We start from the raw sequence: 9,955 nt of genomic DNA, 5'->3' as shown, positions 1-9,955 counted from the left end.
AAATGTAAACCCTTTTACACCATTTTCATACCATTTTCACACTACTGTTTTGGGCCCATGTGGAATCAGCCTGAGCTTGGGGTAGGCACCATCTACAGTGAAGCTGCACCACTCAAACCATGAGGGCGCTTTCACACATGCTGAATAATGCAGTTTCAATTCACTTTCAATGCATGTTGCAGATGGATTTTACTGTGGGCAGTTTTGCACATGCAGAATAATGCACTTTCAATTCACTTTCACAATTGTTTGCAAGTGGATTTTGCTATTTCACACAGTAAAATCCAGCTTCAAACTGGACTGAAACTGCATTATTCAGCATGTGTGAAAGGACAAGAGAGCATACATCCCAGATTTCCTGATAATAACCCTATCATGCAGTATAAATTCTCCTTCAGAAACAATTCCCACAGAATGAGGTTTACTCTCAGGTTCCCACAAAATGAGGCTTACTCCCAGGTTGCAACCGATGCTCCCTCACAGCAGCTTATGGGAGTCTGCATGTGTATCTGAGCTTCCCCTTAAAGAATGATCCATTTTTAGATCTTTCGTTCAAGAGAAGGAAACTTTTTTTCTGTCCAGCGTCGTAAAAGCAGAAGATTAGCGGTGGATTTTTAAAAATGCAATTAAAAAATACCCCGAAGCCTGCTAAATTTTCTGCAAATGGCCAGCAAAGCCCACGCGAAAGTCCCTCCAATCTCCGGGCCTGCGCAAAGCGCTCGTTGGCCCTTGATGGAAAGGGGTGGACCTAATTTGCAGACGTGGCGCCGTCAGCTCTAGGCCTGGCCTGTCACCGAGAAGCCCGGGGAAGAGGTTGCATGGAGGCACGCAGCGTCATGGCGCTTCCCAGGAGAAGGCCCGGTACCGGCACCGGTAAGGCAGCCTGACCGCTCGGAGTCGGGTCCGGAGGCTGGGAAGCCGCAGCGGCTCCATCGCAACGCAACGGAAGATCGCCCCTCCGCTGCGCCTGGCGAAGGCAGTGCAAAGTCTGGAGCCCCATGGGAGCGCCGGTGGCTGCCCGAGTGAAGGGAGGGCTTTGTTTTGTTTTTTTGGTAGACGGCTTTCCCTGGGGCCCGTTCTTTGCTCCAAGCTCTTTATTGTGTTTGTCATCACAACTACCTATAGGGCTGGCTGGCTGGCGTGCTTTCTGTCAGACTTGTGTTCCTGTTGGCATTTGACAAATAGTCCGAAAACTGACGACACACTGGCTCTTCCCTTCATAGGGAGTGACAGTGACATTATGCCTGTGGTGGAAGAAGGACTTGAACCCAGATCCAAATTGTAGCCTCTAAATCAGTGGACCGTGTTGGGTTAAGAATATGAACCTGAGGTGTTTATAAGCATCGGTTATGCCTACTGGGGATTATTAATGGTGATGAATTGTAATAAAGGCTTTTGTAGAGTAAGGAATAGCTGAGGGAATCCCAGCTCATGTTGTTAAGGGTGGTTGAGAGCTGCCTGAAACAATGGAGTGGTGGTGGCTTGATCAGACATCTGTTGGTTTTCAGATTTCCCAACTCTGAAAGTTTGTTTCTTTACCGAATCTCCCAGTCAGATTAAGTTTCAAGCCGTATGCTGTTGATAGCATGCAAACCTAGAAAAAATTTTTTTGCTTTCTTTTCTAAATATGATTTCTAGATGGTTCTTTCATTTTAATTCAAAACATGATTGTTTACAGTGGCTGTCTGGTTTTGTAAGTGTGTACAGGTACTGTGGCATGAATCTGAGGAAGAGAGCTTTGACTCTCGAAAGCTTATACCCCATAAATCTTGTTGGGTCTCTAAGGTGCTGCTCGATTTAAATATAGCTGTGTCTTGAATGTGAATATTAAAAAATGAAGTATTTAAACTTTTCAAATCATTAAGGAAATGTGAATGGGGAGGAGCAGAGCACTGAAAGGGTGCCTCCAATTCTGTTTGTATTTGTTACAGGCATTGTATGTAAATTAGCTGCGATGATGTGCTTGTCACTAATTGGCCTATGTTTTCTTTTCCTTATATTGTTAGAATTCTCATGACAAAATGACAGGGAAAAACCAGAATTTCCAACTTCCAGCGGTAATGCAGCCTACAGTGGATAGCCATGGACATCCATTTGGGAATGGTATCAGTTCTGACAGTGATGTTTTGGAAGATGAAACAGAGGTGTATGAACTACGGCCCAGAGGAAGGGAGAAAGTTCGTCAAAGTTCAACAAGAGAGAGAACTGATGATGTGATATTTATAACCAAGGATATTCAGGAAGGAGACACCTTAAATGCAATAGCTCTTCAGTATTGTTGTTCAGTAAGTTTATTTGCAACTATACACAGTAAATGTATTTTGGAGGGAAATATAAATCTGGAAAGCTTTAAAAATTTTATTTGTAATGACTTGCGCCTTAGAAGCCATTTAGAAGGTTTTTTTACACAACCTGGGACTTGTTGCCATTATGGGTCAGCTGTGACTTCACGGCCCATACACGCATAAATACATAAGCCAAAATGTGAGAATACCTTGAAATCACCCTCACCCACCCCGTCCAAATGCATAACAGTATTTTATGGTGCTTTCACAAGAGATTCCAAAACTTACCTGGTGTTAACAAAGATAAATAATCACAGTATTTATATGCAATTAAGTGATTGCTTGACACAAATATGCCATATGTAGGTCTGAATTCTACCTGTGATGAGCTCTAGGAACTTCAAGACAACCAGATTGTTGCAGGCCTCAATAAACACAGTAATTCTGTCAAAAAGACTAGTAGTTAATTTCTGTTCTCAAGAAATTTCCTGTTGGGCACAAAAGATATGCCATATGCAAATACTTATAATAGTAAATCAGTGGAGCCTTTTAAATATGAAAAAAGCTTTCCACGTGAGAATTACAGATGGATAAACAGCGTCTGTGTATGTATGTGGGGTATTTTAACTGTTTTTTCTTAGGTTATATTAAACCTAACCCCCTTCCTGGCAGCTTTTTCATTCCTGCTTCCATATTCAGGAGAGTCTCTGGGAGGCAACAAGGAGCATTGAAAGGATTGAACATCCCATCTGTATCACAGCAGAAAGAGACCTTTCCATATTTATAGGGCCCCAGAGGCTATATTTTTAACCTTTCTGTGTAGTATAGTTAAGCCTTTTTTATTGACAGAGAAGTGCCACTGACAACCTAATTACATGTGAATGAGAGACTGTATGTAATTGCATCAAAATGTGTGTGCGGAATGCTTTTGATATATGAATGCTGTATATTTTCTAGTATTTTCAAATCTTCCCTAATCCTCTGTTCCTGTCCCCAGTGAACACTGGAAAATAACAAGTCCTTCCTGAAGCTTTCCTGTTCCTTTGATGTATAGGCCCTTTCTCCTTCCTGTGAGGACAAGAAAGGGTGTGTGTGTGTGTGTGTGTACTAGTCTGGGTGAAGTAGATTGGCGCTAGAAACCACTCTAGCTTTGTAGGCGGGAAATTGCTGGGAGTCTGCACAGCTGCCTCCCACATGAACTTATAGTGTATAATCTTCTCCACCATGAATTTTATATCACTGGGAATACTGTAGTTGATTAAAAACATCAAACTGTTTTAATTAATGATAATGACTTCAGACTTTATATTGTCAAAGATTTTCACTGGCAAAATCAACTGGCTGTTATGGGTTTTCTAGGCTGGGTGGCTGAGTGGTTGTTATTGTGCCTAACGTTTCTCCCTCATCCGTGGCTGGCATTTTCAGAGACGTGTCACAGGAAGATGTGCTTTTCTCCATGGTATAGAAACAGATCTCACTGTGACATGCCTCTGAAAACGCAAGCCACAGATCCGGGAGAAACGTTAGGAGCAACAACAGCCACACTACAGCCCAAAAAACCTGCAACAGCCATGTCAAACGTTATTCACAACATAATTATAAGATAGAATGAATACTAGTCACTCGAAAAAATAACTTTTAAAAAGCGGCAATTCATTTCATTAACCATGTCTTAAACAATTGTATTTCAGGTAGCAGATATCAAAAGGCTGAATAATCTTATCACAGATCAGGACTTCTTTGCACTGAGATCTATTAAAATTCCAGTGAAGAAGTTCAGCGTATTGACTGAGACGCACTGCTTTACAAAAAGCAGGCAAGTTTCAAGATCTGCCTCTACTTCACACTCTGCAGATTTCCCAGATGCAACCCACACTCTTGAGAACACTACTGAGACGGTTGGCAACTTCTTGAAAGTAGTGGATCGTGATATAGAACAAATAGTGAAGTGTAATGCTACGAAGAGAGAGAATCTTAATGAAGTTGTTTCTGCCTTATCAACCCAACAGCCAAGCTTTGAAGCAGAAGGTAAACCTATCAAACGGAAAGATCCTTACTATGGAGCAGACTGGGGTATAGGATGGTGGACAGCTGTAGTGATAATGGTAGTGGTGGGCATAGTAACACCTGTTTTTTATCTTTTGTACTATGAAATTTTAGCTAAGGCTGATGTCAGTCACCATTCCACAGTAGAATATTCCCAAGTGATGGCACCACCTTAGTCAGAACCACTACAAAATGAAATAAATCATCAAGCCTCATGAAGACTGAAGAGTTTTTTTCTTTTTGCTTTATCTTCTAAATTCTTGGGCATCTATTGAGCATGTTCAATTTAAAAAGAGAGAAATGAAAAACATGCCCTGTGGAGTTTGAAAATAGCTTTATTTGTATTGGTATTTAATAAAAAGGTAATTTGTTACCTTGTTTAATATATAATGGAAGTTGCCTTTTCCAGTGCCAGTGTGGCATAGCAGTTAAGCATAAAACTAGGAGGGGGAGATCCGGGTCAAATTCATATTCCATGAAACTTGCCAGGTAACCTTGGGCCAGTCACTCTCTCAGCCTCACCTACCTCACAGGGATGTTGTGTGGAAAAATGGAGGGGGAAGGAGGAGCGAGAACTGTATACTGCTTTGTGTTCCTTGGAGGCAAGATGGAATGGAACTTCACTATGTGAGATTGTTGATGAAAACGCAACTGCCTGAACAGAAATGCTTGGTCAAGCCAAAATAGTTGGATATAAGCTGAGGCATTCGTACTGAAATTAAAGGGATTGGGTCTATTTTTAATTAAAGTACTTGAGTTACAGATACCATAATCTTTGGAGAGCTTGTCATCATATATGCTGAAAAACAGTTCTGCTTTGGAAGTTTTAGCAGTATGTTTTGGGTTTTTTTGCTGTCAAGTCACATCTGATTTATGGCAACCTCTGGTGGGATTTTCAAGGCAAGAGACATTCGGAGGTGGTTTGTCTCTGTGACATGATTCTGCCTCTGTGACATGATTCTGCTATTCCTTGGAGGTCTCCCATCCAAATAATTGCTAGGGTTAACCCTGCTTTGCTTCTGCGATCTGGTGAGATCACACAATCCAGGACAGGGCAGCAGAATGAAAACTTCCTAATTTTAAAAAAGATATAATTATGACTACAATACAAGTAATAAATGCTGGGATTATAATATTTCAGTGTCAGCCTTTCCAAGAAATTCTGTTCTGCTTCACTTGGCACTAAGCTTCCTAGAAGAGGCTCCAGGCCTTCCGGGCTTTTCAGTTAGTCTGCAAACTAAGGCCCCTTCCGCACATGCAGAATAATGTACTTTCAATCTACTTTCAATCTACTTTCAGTGCACTTTGAAGTCGGATTTTACTGTGTGGAATAGCAAAATCCACCTTCAAACAATTGTGAAAGTGGATTGAAAGTGCACTATTCTGCATGTGCGGAACGGGCCTACAGAGCTTTTGGGGCAGAAGGGGAATACCTATTGGTGGCAGAGAATAAGATCTTTTTAGACTGGTTTTAAAGTTTTACATCTATTTTTAATGTTTGCTTTCTAAAATTGTTTTTACACTATTTGCAGTGACATATTCCAGCAAATTTTGTGCTAGCTGCATCTGTTTTCATTTCTAATGGACATATTGCTGTTTTCCAGAATATTCCACTGTAAACTAGGGCCCCTTCCGCACACGCAAAATAATGTGTTTTCAAACCACTTTCACAACTGTTTGCAAGTGGATTTTGCCATTCCGCACAGCTTCAAAGAGCATTGAAAGCAGTTTGAAAGTGCATTATTCTGCATGTGTGGAATGAGCCTAGGAGACAATCACTGTGTCTGATAAATCAGTAATTTGGCAAGGATACAGAGATATCCTTGTTACCTGTCTCCTCAATGGTCTGATTTGACTAGGAGTGGTGTTGAAGTAAAACTTGGAATTGTTAAACCTCTTAAACACATATTTCAGTAAGAAGCTCATGAAGTTCCATTGAAATAAGTGGAAAAGTATTTAGGATATGATTACTAGTACAACACATGGTCAATCCGGAAATCAGCTATTCATCTAAGTACATTGTTCAATGGAAATGGATGTAAAATAAGTAAATATTTTATTTAAGTTGACCACTGCTACAAGTGATATATATCTTTTAAAATTTTCAAAATTTGTACAATGCTTATGGCAAGAATCTTTTAAAGTTATAACTTTCAAAGCAGTATAAATTGTAATAAAGTATTTTTTCAAATATTCAGTGCTTGGAGTGATTTAACTGAAGCTTGTATGCCTTGCATTTATTTTATATTTTTACCAAACACAGATTCAAACTCAAAGAACTACTTCAAGAGCATAAAGCTTGCACACACCCAGTTGGATAAGTCTACAGTTTTTGTTTTCCCTCTTAAATGGCAAAGCTACCATCAAAGTTCACAAACTGCTTTTGGGCACCTCACTTTTGAAAGTCAGGAGCTTCAAGTACCATGAAGAACTGAAGCTACCTGAAAAATACCATGTACTGAAAGAGATCATTGGATTGAGTGTATGGTTCTTAGTGTTTCAAAAACCACCCAATTATTTGGACACCTGTTTTACATTCTGGCATCAACTCTGGCTAAAGGACTTCATAAGGCAGTTTGCTGATTTAAATAAAACCACTACTGTCACATTAATATTTGATCCAGAAACAGACTCTAGGAAGAAACCTAGAGTCAGCAGTTGGGGGACACTGTTCAGCAGTTGGGGGACACTGAGCCAAAAAGACAAATTTGGGGGACACTGAGCCAAAAAGACAAAATTGAAGAACTCATACTTAGCACTGGTTTAGAGCAGTGTTTCCCAACATTTTTGACATCACGGTACCCTTGACCTCACTCTTCATATCTCACGGTACCCTTGCCATCCCTCCCATCTTCCCCTACCAGTGCCCCTGCCTGCCACCCTCACCCCCACCACCTTCCCCTCCCACTACCCCTGCTTGCCACCCCACCCCCACCCCCTTCTCCCAGAGTGAAGGCAGGTACTGCCCCCTGGGCCAGCTCCATGTCCTTGCTGGCACTAGCAGAAGACACTACAAACGTGGGGGGGAGGCTGGTAGCATTGCCGCGGTACCCCTGGGACATGCTCACGGCACCCCAGGGTGCCACGGAGCCCTGGTTGGGAATCACTGGTTTAGAGAATGCTAAAATAGCAAAGATACCCATGGCTACAGAGTTTACAAAAGAAGGTAAACACTCTGATGTTCCATTTGAGAAACCAGAGTTATATCAGTCAGTCATTGGTAGCCTAGCACATATAGCCAATTGGACTAGGATATAATGTATGCCGTCAGCTATTTAAGCAGACTAGTGACTAATCCCACACAATGTGCCTGGCAAGGTGTTAAACAGGTTAAACGTTACTTTAAAGGAACGCAACAATATTGTTTGGTGATTGCTCCAGATCAAAACAATATGTTAACAGCTGCAGCAGAAGCTCGTTTGCAGATGACTCCGACAGAAAGTACTGTACGGGATATCTTATAAAATATGCTAATGTTCTCATTGTGTGGAGATCTAGAAAACAAACAGACCTTTCAACGTCAGAAGCAGAATACTGCGCTTTATCTGAAATGTGTACTGAACTACAGTGGGTAGAGCAACTGCTCAATGACCTACAGGTGACATGTGTAGAACCAATAATAATATAAGATGATTCACAAACCTGCCTTAGCTTAGCAGAAACAGAAAGCATGAAAACAAGGACCAAATATATTGGTGCTAGGTACCAAAATGTAAAACAAATGGTGTAAAACAAAACAATCACTCTAACATTTATAGAAAGCAAAAACAATCAAGCTGAATTGTTTACCAAAGCAATACCAGAGCTAAAGTTTGAGTGAATGTTACCAAAGTTAGGTATTACACTTGTGAACAAATAAATTTTTTCTTCATAATGTCTACTATCCTAGAATATGAGAAGGGGTGTCATGAGTTAGATCATATCCTATCCAACAGCATCATGAGTCAGCAAAAAAGGAGTGAACTGACAGCTGGAAAACAGCAGTCAGACTGGCTCAAACCAGATGCAAGTGACTTTGCAATGATTGGTGCAACTATGTATATAAGCAACTACACTGCACTGTACCTGTGTTCCTTTTGGAAACAAGTGCCTGGTGAGCACTTTGTTGGACTGTTTCAAAACTCTGTATATATTAACGTGTACATAGAGCAACTCTGTGGTAAAAGCCTTCTTTGGAAAGAACCTACTGTGTGGAGTATTCTTTCTTCTTCCTGCAGGTGGGAGACTGCCCAGTTCCTATGAACATTTTCCCTTGCCCACTGTGACTATACTTCGTGCCTCTGACTGCAGTCTGTCACACCTGCTCCCCATCTTGAATCTGTTGTTAATGATTTTCATTGGATTATCACAATTTGTGGTATTATGGGAAAAGAAAAAATGTTTCTATCCATTTCTTCCACTCGATGCATTATTTTATAGATCTATATTACATCGCCTCTGAATCAACATTTTCCAAAATAAAAAGCCCATGACAAGTGTTCCAATCCTGTGATAAATTTTGTCTTGCTGAAACTTTGTCAGGTTTCAATGCCCTTTCTGAGATTCAGCAATTAAAACTGTACACAGTATTCAAAATGAGGTCAAACAAGGGCTTGTACAGGACACTATTACACTGGCAGTTTTATTCTCAGTCCTCCTAATGATCCATAGCACAGAACTTGCCTTTTATTTTGTAATCACCAAAGGTACTCTGAGTTGACATTTCCAGTCAGCTAGCTATGGCCATCCTTTTTTTTTCTTGGTTTGAAATTAAGATTATTATTTTTTTGCTTCAGTGGCATCATTTTGCACTTTATATTGATTTTCATCTGCCATTTTAGGGAAGGAGCTCTGCTTCAGTAGTAGAGTATCTGCTTGGCATGCAGAAGGTCCCTGGATGAATCCCTGGCATCACCAGTTAAAATTATCTGGCAGTAGGTGATGCCAAAGACCTCTACTTAAGATCTATAAGAGCCACTGCCAGTTGGAGCAGACAATACCGACCTTTATGGATCAGTAATCTAGTTCAGTACAAGGCAGCTTTATGTGTTCATTTCATTGCCTATATTTCTAGTCTAGAGAAATCCTGTTGGAACATTTCCACGCAATTCCCCGTTTTTCAACAATCCTGAATCATTACTTCACTACCTTATCAGTCATTTACTGTCATTTAGTTAAGTAAAACTGATCCAAAATATTTATAGATCCCACTAAGCTTTTTCTCGAAATAAAAAGATGGTGCACTAAAGCAAAGATGTTAGTGATAAGGCGACTGCATTTTTGGTGTACATTTATTAAAATATTTAGTTCCTATCTTTCATTAATATGTATCCAAGGTGGCTTACAAAATGATATAAGATTAATAATAAAATGACAAGAAAGATATAATAATGTAAAAATTTCAAACACATTAACAAGCAGCTATTAAAAATAAAACTTTTTAACAAAAAAACCATTAGCAGCAAATTTTAATAATCCATATATATCATAAAAACCTAAAATAATCTCATTAAACTCTAATTCGTTAAAATACTCAGTTGTTAAAAACTGTCAGGATTAAGATGCATGTCAGATGCCTCACATCCATGCCAACTAGATTAAACTACCTAGAGAACAACCAGTTTAATTTACTCCTTACAGTGCAA

At 40.1% G+C, this 9,955-nt stretch overlaps 1 protein-coding gene across 3 annotated transcripts; it reads left to right on the top strand.

The window, feature by feature from the left end:
- Positions 1 to 754: 754 nt before the first annotated feature.
- Positions 755 to 7,184, top strand: LYSMD3 (LysM domain containing 3). 3 transcript variants are annotated; one of them, XM_048504521.1, is made up of 4 exons: positions 755 to 873; positions 2,007 to 2,285; positions 3,977 to 4,313; positions 6,595 to 7,184. In XM_048504521.1, the coding sequence occupies exons 2-4, from the start codon at positions 2,022 to 2,024 to the stop codon at positions 6,756 to 6,758; spliced, it is 765 nt and encodes a 254-aa protein (XP_048360478.1). In that variant the 5' UTR covers positions 755 to 873; positions 2,007 to 2,021; the 3' UTR covers positions 6,759 to 7,184. The 3 variants fall into 3 exon arrangements, with proteins under 3 accessions (XP_048360478.1, XP_048360479.1, XP_048360477.1); XM_048504522.1 differs by lacking the exon at positions 6,595 to 7,184 and adding an exon at positions 4,446 to 6,524; XM_048504520.1 differs by lacking the exon at positions 6,595 to 7,184 and having other exon boundaries at positions 3,977 to 6,524.
- The last annotated feature ends 2,771 nt before the right edge of the window (positions 7,185 to 9,955 follow it).

This window comes from Sphaerodactylus townsendi, linkage group LG07 (genome assembly GCF_021028975.2).
Source record: "Sphaerodactylus townsendi isolate TG3544 linkage group LG07, MPM_Stown_v2.3, whole genome shotgun sequence".
In the NCBI taxonomy this organism is placed as follows: domain Eukaryota; kingdom Metazoa; phylum Chordata; class Lepidosauria; order Squamata; family Sphaerodactylidae; genus Sphaerodactylus; species Sphaerodactylus townsendi.
The sequence above is the reverse complement of the archived record's forward strand: the minus strand, read 5'-3'. Positions and strand labels throughout refer to the sequence as shown.

Bases quoted from the DNA above. Each gene is read 5' to 3' on its own strand.
- LYSMD3 (XM_048504520.1), top strand. From the start codon at position 2,022: ATGACAGGGAAAAACCAGAATTTCCAACTTCCAGCGGTAATGCAGCCT. The intron at 2,286-3,976 runs GTAAGTTTATTT...ATTGTATTTCAG, and splicing joins CTCTTCAGTATTGTTGTTCA to GTAGCAGATATCAAAAGGCT.